The sequence below is a fragment of the Melanostigma gelatinosum genome, assembly GCF_949748355.1.
Source record: "Melanostigma gelatinosum genome assembly, chromosome: 20".
In the NCBI taxonomy this organism is placed as follows: Eukaryota; Metazoa; Chordata; class Actinopteri; order Perciformes; family Zoarcidae; genus Melanostigma; species Melanostigma gelatinosum.
The window spans coordinates 11,852,451-11,878,258 of NC_136653.1; the positions used below are offsets into that span (position 1 = coordinate 11,852,451).

At 43.3% G+C, this 25,808-nt stretch overlaps 1 protein-coding gene across 1 annotated transcript in view; it reads right to left on the reverse strand.

Annotated features, from left to right (window-relative positions):
* The window catches only part of myripb (myosin VIIA and Rab interacting protein b), a gene marked incomplete at its 5' end in the record, with an annotated part of 83,764 nt that overhangs the window by 6,302 nt on the left and 51,654 nt on the right, over positions 1 to 25,808 (reverse strand). The window contains 9 exons of the mRNA XM_079291963.1: positions 332 to 1,120; positions 1,354 to 1,503; positions 1,690 to 2,216; positions 2,893 to 3,064; positions 4,827 to 4,982; positions 5,696 to 5,776; positions 6,087 to 6,184; positions 7,352 to 7,432; positions 17,589 to 17,725. Of these exons, the coding sequence (XP_079148089.1) occupies positions 332 to 1,120; positions 1,354 to 1,503; positions 1,690 to 2,216; positions 2,893 to 3,064; positions 4,827 to 4,982; positions 5,696 to 5,776; positions 6,087 to 6,184; positions 7,352 to 7,432; positions 17,589 to 17,725 (2,191 nt within the window). The remainder of the gene's footprint in view (positions 1 to 331; positions 1,121 to 1,353; positions 1,504 to 1,689; positions 2,217 to 2,892; positions 3,065 to 4,826; positions 4,983 to 5,695; positions 5,777 to 6,086; positions 6,185 to 7,351; positions 7,433 to 17,588; positions 17,726 to 25,808) is intronic.

Genomic DNA, 25,808 nt, shown 5'->3' on the forward strand with positions numbered 1-25,808 from the left:
GACACACACACACACACACACACACACACACACACACACACACACACACACACACACACACACACACACACACACACACACACACACGCACACACACACAAAGAAACACACGGACCAGCCAAAAAAAGAGGGAAGCACAGAGAAAGAGGGAAAACACAGGATGAGGGACGCAGTGATTGTCATATAAATAAAGAGAGGAAGATGGGAGGACGAAGAGTTTTTTCGAGGGTGAGAAAGAAAGAAAAATGTATCAAAAGACAGAGAGACAGCATCAAAAGCAGAAGATGAGTGGTGGATACTAATCGACTGTAATTGCCGCTGTTCTCCTTACCTGGTTGTCTGAGAGCACCCCCTCCTGGGAAGAAGGTGTAACAGCAGGGGAACTTGCGCTGGATCCACTCCGTCTTGCTCCCCTTTTCTGTCCCGTCTCTTTCTTCACATCTCTTTGATGCTGTCTCTTACTTTGCCTGTGCGGCTCTCTCTTATCTCCTCTCTTTTGCTCCTGGTCATCTGCATTCTCTTCCAAACATTCCACTCCCATCTCTAACCTCCTCTCCCTAACTCTTCCTTCCTCACTCACTGAAGGACTCTTTATTCGTCTCTCGCTTCTTGTCACCTCTTGTCCGTTCACTTGTTCCACTGTTTCACTTGCTTTCTCTATTTCCTTACCGCTGGTCCTGTCTCTTAATCTGTCGCTTCCCTTCTGCCTTTCCCTTTCAGTGTCTTTTGGCCTTGTCTTCTCTCTCTGTCCGTCGCTTTCTTGATCCGTCTGTTTGTCCGCGGGCCGCTTTGTGCACTCCTCCTCAGATGAGCTGCTGTCTTTGCGTTTGGCGCGGCTGACGAGCTGGCTGAGTCTGGATCGTAGCTCCTCTTCCAGAGGGTCTCCTGGCCCTGAGCTGCTGGGCGAGTGCTGGGACCCCGGAGCCAGAGAGTGGGGCTTTGGAGGGCTGGGGGCCAGTGAATTTGGCGCCACTGTGTCCAAGTCCTCTGGCTCGGGTGTCATGGCGTCTAATTTGGAGGCGTCTGTTGCAGCTGTGGCCACTGGCATAGTGTCAGGTACGAACTCTTCCTGACTTAAGCCCCTCTTGAAAAGGGCATTGAGCAGAAAACCACTGTTCTCCTTTCATGGGGAGACAAAGGGACATAAATACAAACTCAGTAAGCATATGTCAAATCCTCATCACTTAAAAACAAGCAACTACAGAACTGCTGAACAGATTAAAGAGCCTGAACTGCAGCACATAACACATCTGCCTCCCAATGGGGAAACAATGTTTTACACTACATTCCTCCCTGATGAAAATTTCAAGTCAGTAACTAACACTAGTTGCAACTGCAGGGCAGAAGTCTTACCTGCGCTAATGGGTAGATGGACTGTGTGTAGCTCTGGCCTCCGGGTTTGCTCTGCTCTGTAGACGACTCTCTCTTGCTTTTCCTGCGTCGCCGTGATCTTCTGACCGGATCGCTCTGCCTCTCCTCAGCCTCGCTGCTGTCTCCCATCACCTGGGAATGGACAAGTACTTTTACTCAAGTGCAGCTATGAGGTATTCATACTTGAGTATGTTCATGCTACTTTATACTTCTAATTGACAACATTTCAGTGGGAAATACATGTGTAAAAGAGCAAATTCATTGCATCTAATTATATAACACACATTATTTACATAAGACAATCCAAAGGTTTCTCACCTTGGGGTTAAAGTTGACGTCCAGTGCCTCTGAGTGGAGTGGGTAGGGAGAGAAGTTCTGGTGAAGGTGTTGGTGGTGGAGCGGCTGGTGATGAGGGCGCAGGTGTGTGTCCGGCGGCCCTTTCCTCCTCAGCAGGTTGTGAGGCGGTTTGCGAGGACATGCCGACAGCACGGATGAGGCCTCAGAGTCTGAGTTGAGAGTCTCTGTGTTGGTGTACTGGCCAGAGGACGGCGAGGTGATGGGAAGGTGCTGGGTGTACGTCCACTCCGGGTCGTGCTGCGAGTCCGTGTAGTAAGTCTCATCGGACAGCTTGCGCCGGAACTGTCGCAGCGCTGCACCCCAGCCGCCTTCGTCGTTCTCCTCGGAGTCGGATCCCATCTCGTCGTAAGCCGACACGACGCCGGACTCCTTTTCCAACACGCTGAACACCAGGCTCTTCCTCTTGGTTAGCAGGCTGGGCCGAGACAGCTGAGAGCTGTGCAGAGCGATCCAGTTACCGTCTGGGCTCTGGAGCATTGAGGATGCGCCTGGAGAACATGGACAGACAGCAGGAAGTTTAGAGAAACTAACTCTTGTTTCCACCGGTACATTTTGGATCGGCTCTGTGACCTCAACTTCTATTAGTCACAGTGGCAACAGCAGAAGCAGTGTATTTAGTCAAGTTTTGCCAAAATAGCCCAGACACTGACATTTATATTTCCCTTCTAAGCCATCAGGGTGAGTGTTTGGCTGCAGCATAACTACTTTAAAGTAGAACTTAATCAGGTCAGTATGACTTTTAGAAATTGTAGTGAAACAGTAAACCATGATTTATATTTCCATTTTCACAAAAAAAATCAATAAAGGAGTCAACAAGTAAACATTCCCATTCTGATACAACTTCATCATCACACCCCTTACGGTGCCAGATGATTATTTATAGGGGCATGAGTTAAAATACTTTACAGTTAGATTCCATAAACGCATTATGGATGACAAGTAAGCAAGTTGCATACATTTAAAAAGGACATGGTGGTGCTGTCCTCCAATATTTCCCCCTATTATGCACTGCGTCATGAAGATATTAGCAGAAACTGCTTGAATCAATGCATTGTGAAGATCAAATAGGACACACAATTACATCTGCATCTGGAAAAAGGAGGACTCAAAGGACAACTGACTCGCTAACTGACATTAAACAGAGTCTGTGAGTGTGATGTTTACTGGAGTTGTCCAGGAGGTCGACACTCTTCCAGGTAGGTAGAGACGTGGCCTTGCCCTCCCTCTTCAGAGATGCGTACTCCCGCAAGCCACCGCCTGCCCCGGCCCCCTCCTCCTCCTCTGGACCCTTCTCCGGGGAGTCGTCACTGGTGAGGGAGAACGCTGACCGCGACCGCTGCAAGCACACGCATCAAAAAACGCACGCCGGTTTGAGACACGCAAATGTGGTTTGTGAGCAACAAAATGCTGTCATGAATGTAATGTATAGAGTTCAGACTCACAGATGATATCCATATACAGTAATTGCATGATAGATAGGAGAGCACTTGGCCAGTCTGGCTAGTCTACTTCCTGTCAATTTTGTTCAACTGTGGCTGTGAGTCAGCAATCTGATCAGCAGATGGAGCTAAAAAACAACTAAATCACAAGGCAGACAGCAGAGGCTCTGCAAGTCTCTCTTCATGTATGTACTGTATATATGTGTCTGTTAATGCATGATCATAAAATGTCTTTATAATGACAGAAACAAATAATAAAAAGATATTTCGCCAGTCCTCTCATTGGCAAGGGACTCATTTAAGTTTAGGGTTACTTTGTATGTCACTATGATGTCGATCAAGAGGCTGCAGAAGAACAGAGGACAGAAGAATCAGAGAAGAAACTGTCAGTTCTTACAGTGGGGGGTGCACCATTAAGATTACCCAAAGGATCCATGTTGAGGCAGCACAGATTTTAGTGTGCATCTGCGTGCATAGAGTATTAGTGAGTGTGTTTGCAGAGAGCTGATAAACAGAGCCCGTCCCATGGCGGGCAGAGCAGCTGAGGGGGATCCCCTCGTATTTCGCGGGACTTTGATCTTCGCTGAGTGAAACAGTGGGAAACACAACGGCAATGTCAGGGGAGCGCAGCTTTGATGCTTTGCTCTCACACGAGACGATGACAAACCTCCACGAGTCCCTGCCTACTGGTAGCACGAACCACTGCCAGGTGTGCATACAGTGCAGATTTGTGTTACTATGTGTGTTCCTGTCACCTGGATGTTCTTTTCTCAAACCTGGAACATTTAGTGAAACAGGTAAACTCTCTTTGGATTGTCTTTTGGCTCACACTATGGTATCAATCAGGATTGGATCATATTTGGTTCGAATCGCATTGCAATGTTTCTAATGCTTTGCTTTTGCCCACTTAAAATGCAGGACAATGCACTGTTATCTCTTCAAACTATGGACAAAGAGCTATAAGCCATGCAGATAGGGGTCTATTTTGTTGCTTGTTGGTTTCTATCAATCTCGAGGAAAATGGTGAAATACTCTCTTTGATGTCAAGTCCAAGCAATCCTCTAAATGAGTTGCTTTAATGTTTACATGTGTTTAGTTGGAGTATGAATCCATTCATTTAAACATTATGGCGTTTTTTAGACAGTACATTAATACTGCAAAATATTGTGGATTCATTTAAGAATTAAACATGCAACACTTCATGCGAGTCAAGCCCCTAACCACTGGCTTTCAATGCAACAGCTACAAGATCCACAGACGACATTGGGAAAAGAAAGAGATCACAATACAAAGCTTAATTTGCACACATCGTCACCACATGTGACCGGTGCTACTAAAAAGTCACAGTGATTTTCTGCCAAACACAACATTCCTGTGTCTTTTAAAGCATGGCAAACACTCAGAGACGGCGGCTGGTCCACCCAGTGGAACACATACCAGAACACAGACAGAGGAAGATTATACCGTTATGTTGCTGTGAGATGAAGTGAGAACACCAAACCACCGTTCTTTAAACACATGGTGCACGATAGAAGAACAAATGCTTCTGGCCAAAAGTGCCCCGCCGACACGACGGGGCACTTTTGTTTTGACTTCAACGGATATGGATGATATTTGTTTTTTGTTCTTGTTAGAGTTTGAGTGGAGGCAGAGACTGACCCAGAGAGAGTAGGAGGTTTTGAGGGGGTCCTGTGGTCCTATGGAAGAAGCTTGAGGCTGAGACGGAGAGGGGAGTTCACTGGACTGGATCAAAGTCTGAGGCCAGACAAAGTCATACTCTGTCTGCATCTCTGAACGCTTCCTCCTCTGGATGATCTGAGAAGGAACGGTGGGAGAAGAAGAAAGTGAAATTTAAAGTGAAATTAGAATCATTGAGAAAGCTGTGAGGTATGTAAGAATAAAGCAAACTTTGATCGAATAAGAAATAATAGCAACAATTGCAAATTGGAAAATAGAAAGGCAATTCCATAAGAGCATTTTACATCTGCAATTAGGCATGAATAATCTGCTATCATGAAACTTTAAAAAACATTTTCATGTAATAGTATGCACCGGCATCCTCAAAGTGAAGCTGAAATGTTTCATTTTTTAAATTTCACCTTTAAAGACTTGATGGGCAACCAATGTGCATTAGAACTGGAAAGCAATCACACAACTGCAAACTTTACTTTGTGTAAGCAAATTACAATACTCAAATAAAATGAAAGCGGTTGTCATTTGAATCTTAATTCGAACTATGTCAAATTCAAAGACGTCCTTTTCTCCAATGGTTCTGCGACCTCAACATCAGAAGAAGAAAGGAACTTTAATTCGTTGTGTTCCTGTGCCCTCTCTCTAACAACATGTTATATGAATCCAAATCGTTTTATTCAACATTATATTGTCAGTCAAACTGGCAAAATGAAGACAGGGGTTGGAGTAGCTTGAAGTAGTACATTGTCTGTGTTTATTTACGTTTGAATAAGGTTAACTACACTTTCATATACAAGGGAAAAATAAACAAACAAATAAAAACGTACTCAACCTACCTTTTGTACAATTGTTGTGGCAAGTTCCTCTATGAGCTCGTCTTTGTGGTCCTGCAGATACCGAGCCTCATTCTGCTTCTCCTGCGTGCACACACACACACACACACACACACACACACACACACACACACACACACACACACACACACACACACACACACACACACACACACACACACACACACACACACACACACACTTGGTTCAAAGTGACTGAATAACCAGCGGAGAGTCTGTGAAGACAAAAACCATGACTGCATCCCGCTGATACTGAAAGGAGAGATCCAAGAGGCCATGACAGAGAAAGCGGGGATAGAAAAGAGGGGGAAATGGAAAAGAGGAGGGAGACAGAGAGAAAAAGAAAGGAAGAAGAAACAGAGCGGTGTCTCACCAAGCTGTCACTGAACTCCTCTGCCTTAGCGATGGCCTCCTCTATAGCCTCCTCAGCAACACGCAGGGCGACTGTGAGCGTCTCTGCCATACTGTGTCCTGTTGTCACACACATGAGCCTCACATAAACATTTCACCAGTGTAACAACCTCTTCATCCCCTTAACACACATTCCCTTTCATCTCTGATCAGACTGTTGGCGGTCGAGTTGCATTCTGGGTAATGTAGGTGGCAGGTTTTGACGGAAGGAGAACATGTGGAACAGAAAAGATGATATCTCTGGTTCTGCTGCATCAATCTTTGTACTTTTTAACTTTTTTTGGCCATTGTGATGGACAGTGTTGTAGAAGTGCAATGCTAAATAGATGGAGAATTTTTGCTCGAAACTAATTGTATTCCTAGCTTCCCTGAGTCAAAAGAACAGTTGAAATCGCAGCGTATTTATTTCTGACAGCAATGCAATAGAAAACAATGCAACGTAGTATAAAATGTCCATTTGAGCAGCACAGTTTAATGGAAACAGATCCACACACACACACACACACACACACACACACACACACACACACACACACACACACACACACACACACACACACACACACACACACACACACACACACACACACACACACACACAGTGTTTGTTTGAGGGCTTCCCAAGATCTGCCATTAACTAAATTGTACATCTCATTGCATGAACAACTCATTATTACTGGCAAACAATTTAAATAAGCGTCATCATTCGATTGGAGCTAATGTGGTTTGCCTTTTGTATTTGTGTATGAAGGGCTGTGTTTGCACAGTGAATGGCATGTGTCATGTGCATGTGTGTAGGAGGCTATCATTTTATCTGCGCGTGTGTGTGCATTTGTTCGAGGCGGCATGTCTGGTTTTATGTGTATCTTGTGGATTTGTGTGTGTGTGTGTGTGTGTGTGTGTGAATTTTAACATTGTGTAGTTTAATGAGCAAACAAGAACCATTGCTCTGTGTTTCAATTCACTCCCTCCCTTACACACATGCCCTTTACAGAATGGTCTCTATAAGTTAAGGTAACAATTAATGAGCAATAAACACAACAGCTCAATCTTTTAAGAAAATGGGAAAGGGGAGAAATGCAGAAAAAAAAATCAATTTTGCTAACTCAGCAGTCAGCAGCGACTGTAAAGTGGAAAAGATAATGTTGATTACGCTGTAATTGTGGCTGAAAATTTGCCGTCTGCACTCCCACAAAAACTCTGCTCGTTCATCAGCGCATCTCTCACCTTCACTCTGTTTGTAGAAGGCGGAGTCGCTGCCACAGATGCTGCCATCGTTGTCGTTGCTTCCCTCGTGAACGCTGCTTTCTAAAGGGGGGGGGGGGGAGACAAATAAAGTCTGAGGATGAAAGCCTTCAAACTGACGGCTGTCACAGAAATGCAAATATTCAGCTCATATCATATCAATGGAACTGCATATTATTTTATTCTGTTGCCACAGTAAAAGTAGGTTACACAGTGCACATTGCCACTAAACGTATTCCCAACTCCATTTTGTCAATTGTCAATTGCATGGGTTTGTTCTTGCTGCCTTTCCCTATTGTGCATAAAACAAAACACAAGAAGAAATAACATGACAGTTGAAAGAAGAGTATAATTCCCTCTGCCTTTCAAACTAACCACATGCTGGTTACTCATTCAGGCCAAGTCTCTTCTGAGTTCCTGCTATATTTGTATCTTTTTCAAACAAACTCCAAACTCTAGAGTTACAGCGAAGGGACATTCATGTCACCCAAAATGGAAAATTTGTTGTTATAATTCGGAGACAGGTCTACTTAAAGAGCGGGTTAAAGAGAGGGTTTTGCCAGTCCACCAAGAATATAAGACTGGAATGAGGGAAGTTAGTACATTTCATCCCCTGACCACAGCCCATACCCACTCTCAAACATGGCTGCTCCAGACAAAAACACGAAGAGCACCCTGGCTCCGGTTGTACCTCTGGTCACTACTTCAGCTAATTTCCATCCACAAACCCAAACCAAACCGAACCCAAACCCAGGCCCTGTTCCAAAACTTCAGCCCCTGCTGCCGACAAAACACAACCACAACCAAAGTCCTTGACTCCTGTCCTCGGCCGGTCGCCTCGCCTCCAACATTAATCTAGTCAACGGGGTCCTGTTGCTACTCCTGTTGGACAGGCTGCAGCCTCTGGCTGAATGCACCGAGGTAGAGGTGGTTTGGTGCGAGTCGGCCTTCAAGCAGCCAGAGCCACTCACCGATCTCTGCCATAGCTAACTGTAACACCGCCAGGAATACACTGCGATCACTCTTCTACACCACAGTGTTGCCATTGGATGCATTCTTGCTGCCTCCCACGAGCCTATACCTACAAAATGCATGTGTTTTGCATAAAATAGCAATAAACTTAATCGAATTATTTCAGATGGGGTTTAATGGGCCCAACACATGCAAGTATAAAGTTAGGCAAAAAAAAAAAAAAAAAAACATCAAACAAGCCGCCAAACCATTACACGCTCCTCCCGTCCTTCACTCCCGGAGTTGTCTCACTCTGACTGAAGCGGCGTTGGACAGAGCTGTACTGTTCTCGGTTGGTTAGAGCTGAATTATAGTTCCTGGGAGTGTGGAAGGTGACAATAGGTGGGCAAATTACCTGCAGCAGCTCAGGACAATGTGGACACAAAAGGACTGCTGTCAGAGAAAGTGAGCCACCTTACAAGAATCACATACAGACTAAACCTCATTTCATTTTGTACTTTCACCCAACTGGATTCCAAATCAAAAGATTTTACTTTTTCGTCACATTATCTGACAGCTACGGTTACATTGCTGACTGAGCTTAGTACGAGGCATTGGTATAGACTCAACTTGTAATGTGTAAATATGTTAATTCAGGAGTGGCGTCTGAAATACTGCATGTGATCAGTGATATAAGTATTAAAATACTTAAAGCTGCGATTACTAATATTTTTCTATTTTAACAAAAGGATAAAATGACAATGTGTAATTTGAAAAGGCTCGATTGAGCCAGAGACAATATTTTAGGCACCACTCCGGATTATTTCACAGGATTTGTAAGATAACAGTGATCACTAAGGGGAGGCACCGCATCTTTGTTTTGTTTGTCATTCTTTCCACTCACGCCTGCTGTTCATCCATGAGTCATATATGACAAGGTAGCAGTGATACAATGACTAGTGTGACACAACAGAGGGATGCCTTTGTCGCGAATTGACCCTGAATGGCAGTGCTGCCTCGTCGTTACAGAGATGATGTGTGTGTGTGTGTGTGTGTGTGTCACTCCAATACAATCCTCCTCACGTGCAACTTGTGTATTTTCTCGCCATGACCACCGTCTCACCTTTGTCCCTCACCACTTGCCATTCCGCCACTCAGGCTTGAGGAGGAGGAGGAAATGGCTCAATATCGCCATGGTAACCGCACAGACGGCAGCGGTGGTCTCCATCTTCCAAGGGTGTCTGAGTGAGTGAGCATGTGGGAATTCTTTTCTTTATTATTACAACCAAATTATTTTGTTTCTGAACTGTTTTTTGTGGAACATAATTTGACACAACTCAGACACTCAAATGAAACGGATAGTGAGCTATAGGGGGTTATTCAAGTTACCTATTGATTTAAAATCACTAAAGAGAGGCTCTATGGCTCGAAAACACATAAACCCAGTAGAGACCAAAACAAACTTGTTTTTGTCTCCAACAATCCTGCACTCCTTAAACATCAATCCTTCAGTGTTCTGTGTAACACCACTTTACCAGCTTTATCACCACTACAAAATACAGCCACATAAACATTTTATTTCGAATTTTTTTTATTAAGTCTTTTCAAGCCAATTGGGGCAATTAAGCGTCTCCGATTGACCTGAGCGTCACGTCTCTAAAGTGTGGGAGGAAGTTGAAGCACTCGGAGGAAACTAACACTGATACACGGAGGAACACGAAGCCTCAAGCGACTGAGGCGTAGGAGCCTTAGGTGGATGTGGACTCCTTCTCCCTACTCTCCTAGTTCTTCTTCCTCAAACCGAGGAAACGGCGGACTCTTGACCACACTGAGTGCCTCGTTTTTCTCTCTAGAAGCTTCTCCTCAGAGACTTGGGTCACATCTTGATCCTCATACACCTTATTTTAGCGTGAGACTCCTTTTCTGCCTCAAGTTGCTGCTGATGGAAGTCTTTTTGTTGCTGCAACTGCTGACTCAGCTCCAGTCTCAAGCTCCTTTCTTTCCCTGAAGCTTGGTGGTGTTTCCCCTGAGACTTGTTCTCTTTGGTCTCCGACTCCAGCCTGGTAGAGAGCTCACCCACCTATTCCTAACTGGCAGGCAATATGCTGCTCTGCACCCTGGAGGCACCCTTCAACACCTCCACCTGGGTGCCTAGAGTCTCACTGTCCACCAGCTGCTTGGCCGACTTCTTGGAGCTACAGGCGGCTAGATTCAGCTTGAAGGTCATGGATTAGTTACACTTTGACTCGGATCAAACTTTTGTTTTCTGAGTGTTAGAAGTTGTCTTACTCTAAAAGTGGTGTGTCACCTTTGTAGCTGACCCTCCCACCCTGGACATAAGCTGTTTGTGCCCCTTCCATCTCGTAGGAGGCTGAGGTCCATCAGGACCAAGACCTCACGACACATGAACAGTTTCTTCCCGTCGGCAGTCGGGCTCATTAACAGAGCCCGGGACCCTCACTGACTCTGTCATCCCCAGGACAATTTCCCACCGGTCACTCCCCCGCACATCCCTTCTATCACACTGGACACTTTCACACTACACTTCATGTTCAACATACAATGGCAATAAACGGTTTCTGATTCTGATTCTGATCCGATTTGAACGGTCTGAAATGAAATGATTCTGCAAATATTCTCGAAAACCATGAATCACTCAATCTGTGTGTAAATTGTTCTTGACAGCATACATCTTGTAGCCATGCAAACAACATGCAAATCCTCTCTTCAAAGCAAAGGAGGAAGTAGTAGTATGGACCCGTTAAAACCTCGTAGCAGAGAGTTTGGATCTACAAAGTGGCTGACTTTGACACCAGAGACTGCTATTTGCATCCCGTCTTATACTTTGTTTTTGTGCTTATTAGCAAATGTTAGTATGTTAACATGCTGAACATGATAGACTAAACAATATATGAGCTAAACTATTTCAAGACATATTTTGTACTTGATTGACCACCAGTGAGGAAACCAAAAATGAAATCTTAAGTATTGTATCACAGGTTAAGTGAAGAAAACTAAATATACTCAACATCTCGCAGTTGCAACATTGCACCACTCTGTTCCTCTCAGAGCTCCAACGATCCCACCGCTCAAAAGCTCCGCTCCTCAGTCTGGGTGTGAAATTAGACCAATCATGGGACCACTCGATGCAAAATAAATCAGAAAAATCCTTTTGCAAATTGCACATTCAACGTCGGGATTAAGTTGAGTGAAATAGAGTGTCATAAAGAGAGAATATGTGGAGAAGCAGAGGGAACTCACAAAAGACTGTATAAATAAATGAGCCAGTAAAGTTCCACTGAGAGCTAACGTTCCTGAAGTGCCAGCAGCAGCAGCATGAGGAGGAAGGAGAGGCCAGACGGTTTGCTTTCAATTACAATGCAGCATCTGGCAGCACGCACAGTCTCATAAACAACGTCCTCAGAACAATGGCTGAACTGACAGCATGTCTGTTTACATCACGACAGGCTGGGAGATAGTGGAAAGTAAACAAACGATTCATTCGCCTCTTTTATTTGGGAGATAAGAGTTTTACTCGACTTGCGATGATGCCAATGTCCTTTAAATCTGCCATAAAATGTGTGGGTGTTTTAGGATTAAACTGCCCTCTTTTGAATCCATAATACAGACCTTTCAGGTTGTGCTTGCAGCATTTACAAGTGTGTGCGTGTGCAGAAATGAATTGGTCCCACGGCCAACATGGCCTTCAAAGTTCAACTCATGGAGGTGGAATGTGAAATGAAGGAGCAAGAAATGGCTTTAGTAATCAGCAATATCTTTTAGTATTTCATTTTAACATTTTCATATTGTATCTACCGTCACCACGGCCACTACGCCTGAGTTGGGTTAATTGTTCGAGTGCTTGAAACAAGGCAAGAACAATACTGCAGAAAAACCACCCAGAACGCAACCTGGGGCAACAGAAAATGAAAAAACGAAATATCAATCCCACACGAACCACTGCATGAAACACAAACATAAAACAACAACGTAGCAAAGAGCTGAATTACGGAAAGATCAATGTCGGACTGGGTGAAATGGCTCCTCTTTCTTCTGTTTCCAGCCGATATGAAGAAGTGTGGGATTTAAGCTATATTAGGATTAAAAACACCACGAATATTAGTATAAAACAATGGCTGTTTCTCATATCTAATGCAGGCATTATATGACCTCACATATGCCCAAATGCCCCAAAAAATACAAAGTACACCTAAGGAAGATGAATGTGATTCAGATGTTATTGTGAACACAAACTATACGGACAAAGTCAGGTTTAGCTGCTAAAGGTCAGAGTTTTCAGCACATCTCCTTCACACATCTGTCCACGGATGCAGGCAAGGTGACGCGTGTGCGTAGTTGTCGGTACCACACAAACAGAGTTGCAGTTGCATTCTTGACAACAATGTGGTCTGAGCCCTGTATGTTTTGACAGCAGTAGCTGTGGGCTCCTGTTTAACTGCCTTCCAATCCCTATAGACAAAGCACTGTACTCTGAGTCACCAAGCTTTCTGCTCATGGAACACACGCAACAGAAATGCTTAAAAAAAGTGACATTACGCCTGTTAATGTGTGTGAAGTACTTGAGCCATATTACAGTACTGTTATCTCTTAAAGGCGCTGTAGGAAGCCTTGAATCAGTACAAATATATTGAGGTGAATCGAGAGGTCCGCCTGTTTGTTTACGTCATTCTGCTTCACTATTTAGGCAGAGGAGAACAGTAGTAGAACCAAGGTCACTGACTCAAGACTAGCCACATCCAACCTACTGCACTGGAGTTGTTGAAAGTTGAGGCCGGTTTTGGCTCAGTAACCACTCATTTTGTACAGAAATGGATGAGCAGCATAGCACACAACGCTCACTCTTGTGGAATTCAACTGGAATTCTCGAGCAAAATCCTCCCTTCCTATTCTACATTCTTTATTTAACCTCAGTGATGAAACAATACCAGCATAAAAACACAGGCACATCGAGGAAGAGAGAGAAAAACTGCACTGGTGAAAGAGTACGTTTTAGTTTTTTAATAATAAAAATCGAATTGTACAATAAAAACAAAGACAAATTAGGTTGTCTTTCTGAAACGTGTCTTGCTAGGTTATGAAGTGCAGAACTGCATTCTCTGATGCTTTCAGGTGGGGTTGAGTCTCTATCCCACATACACAAGGACATCATCTCTTCCTTTGTTATCCTACCGAAAAGACGGCGGCGGCCACAGAAAGCTTCAAAAGACTGCACTGCTTCTCCTCTACTCTCTCCACTCTCTCTCTCTCTCTCTCTCTCTCTGTTCTCACCACAGAGAACAGCATGTTTGAAGGTGACAATAAGTTTGAACATTTCTCGAGTTACCGTCATCTCACTGGATAGGTGGGAAGCCTCTCACAATCCTTTGGAGGGACGTGACAGCAAACACAAAAGGCAGGAGAAAAGTGGAACAACAGTAATCCCCCGTTTGAAATGAATGAGATTTAAGTGTCAAAAAATAAATGTATATTAGTTTAGTATATTTTTTGCTGCCGTAACGAACAAAGTTCCCCCTGGGCGATGAATAAAATACCCCTCGGTGTTATGCACGAGTCAAAGGAGTATAATGCACGAGTCAAAGGAGTATAATGCACGAGTCAAAGGAGTATAATGCACGAGTCAAAGGAGTATATTGCACGAGTCAAAGGAGTATATTGCACGAGTCAAAGGAGTATAATGCACGAGTCAAAGGAGTATAATGCACGAGTCAAAGAAGTATATTGCACGAGTCAAAGGAGTATATTGCACGAGTCAAAGGAGTATAATGCACGAGTCAAAGGAGTATAATGCACGAGTCAAAGGAATATAATGCACGAGTCAAAGGAGTATAATGCACGAGTCAAAGGAGTATAATGCACGAGTCAAAGAAGTATATTGCACGAGTCAAAGGAGTATATTGCACGAGTCAAAGGAGTATAATGCACGAGTCAAAGGAGTATAATGCACGAGTCAAAGGAATATAATGCACGAGTCAAAGGAGTATAATGCACGAGTCAAAGGAGTATAATGCACTGTAACATCTCATTTAAAAATTTCAGTTTGTTGACACGTAGCGTTTTGTGCACCAAAGGCTAAGAGTGTTGAGTGCCGCAGTGTTTCATTGATGTATGATGAGTAAACAACCTTTTCATTTCATGCTGTACTGGCGTCAAGGCATTTATTACTAATTTAATAGGTACTTGGATCAGTGCTTGGCATCTGCCGATCCACTTAATGAGGTACTTTGATCAGTTAAAAGAATTTCAGCTGCTCAAGCAAACAAGTGTCAATAGATGGATGATTCCATTCAAATGTTTTCTTCTCTGATGTGTTATTTGTTCCTCTTTACAGGACCGTATGTGGTCACTGACACTCTCACTTTCTCCTGAGTGTGTGTGGTTGTGTATATATGTATGGGTGTGTATATACAGTATATATGTACACACCTAGAGGACAGTATGGTATTTGTAACAGGTCACACAGGAGCATTACTCCCTTCCACCGGAGATGATGGACAGGAAATCATCCCTCCTTGTTGTCTTCCTGTTGGTTTGAAGGCCAAACACTCTCTCCGGGGACACGATAGATGTAAAACAGTAAAACAGGCCCATCTCTCTCACCGACTGTCACCTCAGCTGCCATTTCACACTCGTACATAACTGATTTCACAAGCATTGGTGATGATAAAAGAAATCAGCTTTACGAGCACACAAATAGAGGGAGCCTATATATTCCACATCTGGTTGGCAACCGGTTTATGAGAATGTTTTACGGTCCTGCAGCTGCTTTTCTATATGCATTAAGAGAGAGGGCTCTGGCAGAGTGCCTACATAATAAAAGCTCCTTTTCCTGGAGCAAAGTAAACCAAACGACATCAGTGTGTTAATGAGCAACATCTTTATCTAATAGATTTTTCTTTCCAATCTGGCGCTGATTTACCTGCTGAAGTAAAATCTCATTATATTCTGCTCAATTGAAAGCACAGAGTTCCTGATGGATCATGATCATCTCTTGCTGTTGAAAGCTGGTTCTAATACTCGACATGTCCAATTATTTTCCGCAAAAGAGGTTTTAAAAGGCATTTTCTTTCAAATAAATCAAAACCCAATCATATTTTTGTCAGGTCTAGCCACGACTTTGTTTCGACGTTTTCACAATCCCTTTTAATTCAATCTGATATATTACAGGGAGGGAGGTGGAAGGATGAAGAAAAACAAGATATTCCTATCTAAGAATACACAAAACAGAAAAATAATATTATACCATAACTCGGGGGAAGATCTTTGCCAGACAATAAATCTTAACGTTTCTCTTATACAAGCAGACAATATCTGCTTTCACATTCAGATACACACAAGCCACATACAATCACAATATAATATATCCATAATCATATGGCAAGTCAGCTAGCCAGTTAGTGGGAGCAGCGTTGCGAGTGTTTGAGAATTGGAAGCGGTTTAATCTGTTGGGCTCATGTGAGCTGGGTGACCAGCAGCCGAGGCGCTTCATCCTTCCTCCTCCACCCCAGATGATGTAAGAGAGGAGAGGAGAAAGTAGAGAGCTAGTGAGAGTGGAGGGGGATGGATGATTAGGGGGAGTAAAGTGGGGAAATAAATAAAACAAAATGCAGGTTTAAAAGAAGAATCATATATAACAGTAGAAGCTATGATCACAGAAAAAATCCTAATTGTCCTGGGAAAGCTTCTATCTTTGAGTCCAATTCTGTCACGTTAGTAAAATGGAGTAAATTAGCTGTAAAATGTAAAAAATGTCAATGTAAATTTAGCCATTACTGTATTTTGTGCCTTTAGTTTTGGCTTTCTTACACTGCAGATCATAATGCATACAGTTTAGCTCCAAAACAACTAAAGTATTAAATCCACCTCAATGCTTATCTCTACTCTTATTTGTAAAAGCAAGGGAGACGCCCTTGCTTTTATCACATCAATATTTTATTCTTTTCTGTATTGTCCTTTCTTTTAATGCTGTTTTTGCTGCCTCGCTGAAAAGTTCATTCTTGGGACAATACAGATGTGAACATACAAACATATGTTATTAGGCTCAATACTTGTAAGCTTCTTTCTGGCCGGCATATTTTTAGATTTCCAGTGAGCCAAATCGAGCTATTTTATCCCGTAAAGACATGACAGCTTTCACAACGGCGAGACGAGCTGCCTGCAAAAAGGAAAATGTAATCGTGACGGATTTTGCTAGTTACACTGTAGCTGTAATCTCTACTGTGTGGGTTGCAAAGTTGCAGATGTAATTATAGAATAATACATAACAATGATAAAACTGTTTTTTTGTCCACATCACTCAGGCCTACAAACTCACTGAATACATTACAGAGAAAACTAACTTCAGTTGTGGTCATGGTGTATTCCTAAACATCCCCTCATCTCAACCTCATCCAGTTCTGCCTCAAGTCCGACCTGATTCCTCTGTGCTCCCTTCATCCATGTAATCCAATGTACCAGGCTTTGAAATAATGCCTTGTAGTCAGCAACAGACGCAGACCGATCATGTTGCAGTTGGGTCAAAACATTGTTATCTGGAGCGCGGGAGGCTGGATAAAAGCTGCCCTGCTGCCGTCCTGCAACAATGCACCGAGGAGACTAAAGTGGCCTGAGCCCCCGCAGGGCTTAACTGGCAGGATGAGTCCACGGGGCAGCTCACCATCATCATCACTGACACACTCACGCACACAAACACAGAAACACAGAAAAATTCAAGAGCGCACGAGTGTTTTCTAAATTGAACTGCCGCATGGAAGACAGTGGTTTCCTCCAATAAATGTAACCACATTGCGATCAAATGAATGAAACGGGTAAAGAGAGGTGAAAGCACCTCGAGCCCACTCTGAACATAACCCAGACGTGTGTGTATGTGAGTGTGTTTGACTGTGAGAAAATCTTTGTTCCTACGTGCCAGTGAGAAAGGAATTAATTAATCAGTCAGAGTGTCAAAATGTGTGAAACATAGTGAGCGATCATTTATCAAAGCAAACTAATGAGCAATCAAGTGTGCTCGTCTGTGTTTACTGCCACCAGAACCTCGCATCTCAAACGAAGTTGCTCGCGGAAGTTACGTTACGTCTCTGGCCAAACTGGCGTTGAACACAAAGCGACATTGCACGGAGACAGAAGGCCACTCTGCAATCAAAAGGATGCGGACGATAATGATTAAAAGACAGAAGAAAGAGAAAACAGTGAGGGATGGCAATAGATAAAGATCATGCAGATTAAAAAGTATGCGAGAGGATGCAGTTACCTGGGAGATCAGAGAGCGCTCCTCTCTCTATAATGTGCTTTCTATACAGAGTCTTCAACACCTTGGCGCTGCCGAACCTCTTGAAGCGACTCTTCACGTTGTTATAATACCATTCAAGCGACTGTGTCCTTAAAATCCTGCAGACCAGAAAGAAAGGCGGATGGGAGGAGGGAAGAAAGAAAACATGATATTCAGTCAAAAAGAACAGATGGCAAAGACACTGGCAGGAATCCGATTTTATTATAATAACAGCAGGATTAAAGCTTTGACTTCAAGCCAAGACTTCCATTCAAATCTGCTTAAGTTGGGTGTCTTTAATTATTAAAGTGTAGATAACCAGACCTTTTAGACTTTTTCAATGATTATATTGAAGAGCAAAGGATTTCGGTATTAAAGATAAGAAAAGTATTTGTCTACAGTCATTTTATGCATCCAAGCTGTGCGTCGTAATGAGTATGACAGCAGTTAATGCAAAGGTTTTCACATATGATGCCGCGACATTTTCCAGGCTTTTCCTCATTTCATGGTGCCCGGGCCGCTTGGGCACTCGAATGCCGACCAGTCAGACCTCAGGACAGAGCAGATGATGACATAAGCAGTAATTCTAAACGGAGAGGGTTATGAAAAGCCCTCAGAGAAGCGCTCCCTTTGCGCCAGCGTTGCGTCGGATTGCATGAATCTCGGCCAACGTTTGTGTTTAATCACGCGGCCCAGAGCTCCCGCTCTCCTTTTGCTTTTTCACACCACTGTCTCACACACAATGGTGAGGCTAAACAAACAACACGCCGACAGATTTACTGTGCAAGCAGTCAAAAAACACAGGAATACACACTCAATGTATTTACACACTATTCATTCCCATGTACACAATTTAGTCTCGTTTCTTTTTGTTGAAAGATGCGATACAAATAAACCCAACAGTCTTTTCACGTGATCAGATGCTGTGTTCACGAGAGCAACTATTAAGAGGTAGGAGTGTGTTATCCAAATGTGTATCCTTTGTCTATGTATGGACATTTTGTGCATGAAATAAAGGATCCAAACACTGAAAGCCTCTGAGTGTATTCATTAACAGAATCCCTCTGAGTTACTGACTTTTCTACCCTTTTGAATTATGTTTTTGTATTTAACTACTTGTATTCAAGACATGTTAACACACACGGATATATCCAGGTAAATATGATATTTTTCACTGTCTTCACATGGGTACAGCATTTGAAGAAGACCATGTTTTGGTCGAAACATTTAGCATTAACTAAAATCAATAATCTTACAAACAGGTGATGCCAAAGCCTGATATGATTTATTCTTCTGTGCCGTAGACCCCCTAACATTAAAAGCATCAGTCAGCTTCACCCGGGTGACAGGTTCTTTCATTACTGTAGTTTATTTCGAGTTAATCCCACATGCATGTTGATGCTTGTGTTCAATGAAAAGACAGGCTGTTGAAGGAGAGGGTGAAAATAGCCATGCTAATAAAGGGATCCTGAGTGCCCCTGAGGCTGCATCATGGGCTGCCACATCCATTCCACCCCCCCCTCCTTCGTTCCCTCTCCTCTTTCTCACTGGATTTATTATCCTCTGCCTCCATCAGTTGGGCTGCTCAATGGGCCTCAGCTTCTTAATTTCATGCCACGGGTCAACCCAGTCTAGTCACTCTAATGGTGGCTGCCGAGCTCCAGTGAAGAGGCCCGAGACTCTTTATCTGCCTCTGGGCCCCGAGGAAGAAGGCACAGAAACGAATTTGGAAGAGCACCGCAGCGTCCAAGTGGCGTACGAGGCAGAAATACAAATAGATTCCACCTGCACTCTGAAATGAGCTGGAGTACAAGGAGCGATCTTTGAACTGCAAAGGTATATTCAAGGACACAGGAGGGCTGCACGTATATATTGTGGAGATATGTTCATCTGAGAGGAATTTTAGTTCTCTTCAAATCAAGCTGTATTTGTGAGTAGCACGCGAGGTCAAACTTTCTCAAAATTCTTTGTAACACTGTGTCCTTGATTTAGTTCTGAGGTAGACAGAAGGAGGCTGTTCTTTTCTAGCAGGTGACTGTGGATTTTGTCAGCGAAAAAGGACAACTAAGTATAACTGGGGTTGTCCAGGAGTGTCCGAGTTTCAAGCTGGGTATCCCAAGTCCAGACAAACATTCGTCCATTGATCGTTTTTTCATTTTCTGTCCCATTCATTGTTACCGAACCCAATACAAAAAACATAAACAATTCACCACATGTCTGAATTCAACACGTATGTGTCTGTATGTGTATCACTCAATCAATGTGTCATTGTCAAGGCTGTTGCTGTGACACTTTGCGACAGAATCTGCTCCCTTCTGTGCCAGCAACACAAACTTGTTGAAATTAGCCAAGCCTTCCCTTTCAGAGGAAAAGGAGAGGGATGTAGGACAGTTGGGGAGGCGTCTCGATGAATGAAGCATGACATTGCTTCCCTAGAGTGATCTGATCTAAAAAAAAGATAGAAGGAAGGGAGGAGAGTGTAGTGGATAAGCAAAGGCTTTCAAGCAAGAGCTGCACTGCTGTGTGAGCTTTCGCGACGCACATTTCATAATGAGGCTGGGAGATTCCCTGATGCTCGGCAGCTGCATGAATAAGTAAGAGGGATTCCTGTTGATGGTCTCCTGACACTGGCTTTATCCTTCCTCCATCATCACTTTGCCTGAGCTTGACTGCTAAAACCAACGCCTCCTTTCTCATCCTCTCAAGTCATTTTGCCCTCTTTACTTCAGAAAATCGATTTGCCCACTTAATAGAGGTCTAAATAAAATATATAGAAGAAATTGTGTAGAAGTGCAATAAAAAGTATCTGGCTTTGCTGAGTTTCCACCTCCCCTGGCAAAGGAACCCATTAGCATAATTCACTTTCTGAGCCTGCTAATGAATTGGTTCAGCTTCTGTTGAGGCTGCTGTAGAGACGGGAGCTAAGAGAGAAGAAAGACGAGCGGGGTTGACTTTAACAGAACATCAATAGACTCTTCTGAAGCCTTGCAGAGGGACTGTTATTTTTATTTTTTTGTTCCTAGAAGAAGTAGATTGTTCTCAGCACTAGGGTTAGATCAAAGCGTCTGATGTTCGGGAAGTAAAAGCCCTCGAGTTGTGGGGTCTTAATGTGTGAAAAGCTGAAGGAGTTAGCATACACAGCCTTGCCTTCTTCATATAAACTCTCATTGTTTACCATGAATACAACTTTTCTGCACACATGAGAAACATCTATTTTGAGACAATCAGCTAACAAGAATCATAAAAAAAAAACACAGCAGGAGTGAATTGGAAATTCTTATTTGCAAAATAATAAATATCTAGGTTTGGTGAATCATTATTAAGGAAACTGTATACATATACCTCCGACCATCACCACCAATGGGGTGGCAAAATGCCCTAATTGTGACACTTTATGCAGATGATGTGTCACTGTTCATACAGGACCCCCAGTCACACAGAAATGCTTTACTCCAACTACTCAGCTGTACTAACTTGTCAAAATCGACTGTTCTACCCTCTGCATGGATGGACGGAAACACTAAAAGAATCGTGATTTGTTTGATGATACTTTAGCTGAAGGAATATTCACAACACATTCTCACTCATGACTCTTCAAATACCGAACGAATGGTCAGCGGTCCTAAGCTACAAGCTAGGACGCTCTAGGTTCCCCTCTTGCGGTAGTTTTTGTACTTGGCAGGAACGGCGTGACACTTTCCACTCATTACACGCATTGTGTCTTTTCCAAATAAACCTCTGTCTTCACAGGAAGTTGAGGGAAAGGGCATGGTAGACGTTAACTTGACCGACTAACAACTCGCGTCACTATCCACTGACTAACTACTTACTTGACTAGCTAGTGACAAACGAGTCACATGACTAACAACTCGCATTACTAGCGACACTAACGACTCACATGCAAAAATTCCAAAGTTTACTTTTGGTTTAGCTGGGGCCACGAAATTGCTCTCCTGGCCGAAAATCCTGTGTTTGTTTTGCACATAGGTACATTGCAGAGATTCTCTCTGAGCTATGCTGTCGGCGTTGCTCCACTGCAACACCAACAGCAGTCCTTTGAAATATATTCAGTACTGGCAGAACAGGCCGCAGGACAGAGGACCTGGAGACAGACGTTCTTAACCTGTCGGTATGATTTAAAACAGCATCAGGTTAACAACAGGCAGGAAAATAACTCTCACAGCAGTGGTCCTATAACCTTTCCAGGAAGCAGCTGGAATGCTGATCACCTGCCTGCACCTCTGTGATTGACATTCCGATGGGCAGAAAGGGGAATATTAAAAATAGCTCATCCTGCATGAGAGATGTTACAGTGTCTCTCCTCACTTACTCTCCCCCTTCTCGTCTTGTGCGTTCAAATACCGGCAAAATGTTGCACGCAGCTCATTTAGAAGATCAATTAATACGAGACGCTGTCAACTGTGATGTCTCTCCTCCTCTGTGTCAGCCAGCTTTTTCTTCAGACCTTCGCCATACAGGGTGTTACAGATGAACGTGTCGGCACGTGGGAGAGCCCGTATGGGAGATGAGTTACGTCTCAGACAGAGCATGAGTAGAGGGACCAAAATGAATGACGAACTGGTCACACTATGTACGACGTCAGTATGCCACCACGACATCTAATGTTCTCTTTGTGGAAGAGCCAGAACGTTTAGTGATTTGATTTATGAAATATTTTGAGTCTTATAGAAATGTATCAACACCACATCTTCTTTTAGGTTATTGACCTAACATCAGATACTTGTAATACTTGTACCAGTGTTTCCTGACACAACTAAATATCCCACTTTATCCATTGTAGATCAGAAGATGAATGTAATAAGAGTACTAAAAGTGGACCTTTATCAGCATTTTGCGAAGCATTTGGTCCTATCATGTCCAAAAGTATGAGAGTCAGATAACTTAAATCCAAGAATGCTACTTAGTACAAATAGTGAGCATCCTGTATCATGTTTCCAGTTTGTAATTGTATTCTAATTCTAAGTCCTTTGATTCATGATTCGACTTATTTCATGGTTTGAAATCTGACATGTCTGATGTTTCCATGTGCCTGCAGAGACATTCATAGAGTAGTATAATCCAGCATTTGAGTGGTTAACGCATGGACCACAATTTGGCTTCAATAAGAGCTGGCCAGATGTCACATTATTTGTTGTTGTTCAGCTGCACATGTGGGTCATTTTAGCATGGAGGTTTGTTCAAAATAATATCAGATATAGGTCACTTTGGAACACTCCACAGAGTCCAAATCACACCCCCAAAGAAATGACAGAGCTGCACCAGCAGGCTTTCGCAAACTGCAGTGTATGTATTTACATATACATCCGTGTAGATGTACATAGAGCATATGGGAAAGTGAGATAAACTGCTCTCAGCCTCCTGCCTCTGCCCAGCCAGAGCACCACATGGGATTTTAAGGGCAGCACGCAGAGAGGCAGAGCTCTGCAGCAGCCCAGCAATGTGGAAAATCTAGCGACAGAATAGACTGCGGTTAAGCTTTCCACCACTCGAGTCTTTCTCCAGCTGGCTATTCTGTGCGGATAATAAAGCTCCCTGCAGCCTTTATCTGAGCAATTATGTGGAGCCAAAATCATGAAGAGCCAATATGATATGAAGGGGCTGAAAGAGGCAAATGTCTGTAAACACAATTAATTTGTTAAATGTCTTGTGAGAACTACAAAAAATCATGATGGTTAATTCCAGTAAATCTCAATAAAGTGGCATCACTGGCTTTTTGTAGGTTTCTTTTTCAGGTCACTGTAGGAGTGGGAACACAGGTCTCATCATCTTAACACCTCGTACAGGAAATAAAAATAGGCTGAAATGACAGGATTTCAGAGATTATACAAATGTGCAAGAAAGCTTTTTTTTAAAGATTATTAATATTTTTCTATTGCGGCACATACAGGGTGGCAGGGGTCCTTAAAAGTGGTCGAGTTGTTTTTGAGATTGCACGGTAATCATTATACGGGATATTGGAGGAATTTCATCGTGGCGCTGCCAGAGCCCATGCTGACATGTCAGTATTAACAGCCTGTTAGGGGGAAGAGGAAACCAGCCTGACAACACCTGACTACATATACTGTCACCTGTTAGACACTGAGGAGAGGAGCAATGGAGGGGGAGAGAGAGGCCAGAGGAGGACAGGGAAATGGATATACAGACAAAGAAGAAAAGAATGACACAATGAGCACGTTAAGAAAGAAAGGTCATCGTTTTGATTGCATGATGGAGGCATATGGGGCATTTGTTCCATGGGATCTATTTTTAGATATCTCTTCTCAAAGCAGAGCCACAGGCTATAATCCATGTGAATCAATCTTTAGTGGAAAAATGGGGGAAGCAGGTAGGCCATCTTTGGCTGCAGTTGAACTGTTTGAGGGAATGTGTGTGTGTGTGTGTGTGTGTGTGTGTGTCTGATAAGCCAGGACACTGTGAAAAAGGTTTTTTTTTCTCACAGAAGAAGATCATAGTGTATGGGACGGGTTTCGCAGAAGGTTACAGAAGCTCCAGGTTTGACATTTGGCAGACGCCTGTCTAAAGCAGTGAACTATACTTTGAATGGAAATGTAAAAGATCCATTCACTTCCTGTTTGCATGATGGTAAACAGCTTTCTACGAAGTGCCTGAACAGAGACGAAAACACTCCAGATCAGCAGATCAGAAAAGGTTCCAGGTTGTGTTTAAGCGGCTTTAAAGACATTTACCATTAATGCATTCGTTTCATTTATAACATAAGTGGAGCGTCATCGCTCTATAGACCAGAGGCTGAAGAGTTGAAGTGAAATCAGATTCAAATTCAGAGTATGTAATGCTATTTTAAATGCATATCATTGCCTGTCGGAGACTAAATCACTGCAGTGCTTTTGTGTCTGAAACTCAAAAAAGGAATCAAGACTCACAAGGCAGAAGATTCAGATCACTAACACCAGCATGTAGGGCTCTATCTTACAAGGATATTTCATGAATATAACATTAATGACATTCACAGGAAATTTCAGTTTTTCTCTGACAAAGATTAAGACGTATGAAAAGCTCCAACAAACCTGTTATATTTAAGTGTGTGTCAGTAAGTATTTTCCTATTGAAATGATTCCTGTGTTTCTGTGACCTCAGGCCACATTCTCCACTCTCTTGAGTGAATTTCTTTACAGGCAAGGCAGCCAAAAAAAACAGGCCAATAAAGTCAGCCAGTTCGCTGCACTCCCACCAATTAGGAACCCAATGAATGACCCGCTCCCCGAAACAAGCCTCTGGCTGCCCTCATCCTGGGAGCATCAAGTCAGTCACACAACACCGACCTAGAAGCAGAAATCGCCGGCAACAGAAGACTCTTCTCACAACGTCTTTGTCTCACTGCATGTCTGCTGTCTGACATTCTCTCTCTCGCTCTCGCTCTCTCGCTCTCTCTCTCTCTCTCTCTCTCGCTCTCGCTCTCTCGCTCTCTCTCTCTCTTCCATTTCCCTGCAAATTTGTGTTTACGATGCAAATATGTCGTATTTACAAACACGTATGCATGGCGAGCATATGCGATTTCTTTTTGAGTAACTGGAGAAAAACAACAGCTGGAAAAAAACAAAAAAAAATGTTCTCTCATGCATATTCTAAGAATATAAAGTATTTGAATCAAACCAAAAGTACGTGAAACTACAATTGTGCAATTGAAGGATTGCCCCTCATCTCCTGACGGATGGGATTCTGCTACACCCTCAGATCCTGGATCAGAGCCCGATGCTCTTTTGTCATTTCAGCGTGAAACTTGATCTCTGCCTCAAGTTGCTGCTATTGGGCATCTTTGTGTTGCTGCAAATGCTCACTCAGCTCCAGTCTCAAGCTCCTTTCTTTCTGGAGCACCGCTGGTGACTCTACCGGTCTCCCAATAGACTTGTTTCTTTTCCTCTGTCTCCAGCCTGGGAGAGAGCTCACCAACTTCCTCCTCCTGGCAGGCAATATGCTGCTCTGAGACCCTGGAGGGGAGCTTTCAACACCTCCACCTGGGTGCTTGGAGCCTTGTTTTCCGTGTAACTGTCCTCCAGCTGCTTGGCCCGCTTGTTGGAGCCACAAGCGGATAGATTCAGCTTGAAGGTCAGGATTCAGTTACAGTTCGTCTCTCGCCATCTGCGTTCTGTCTGTCGTCTACGTTCTGAGTTCCCTCTCTTGTTTGTCACCCATTGAAATGTCTGAACTGACATGTTCTGCCCT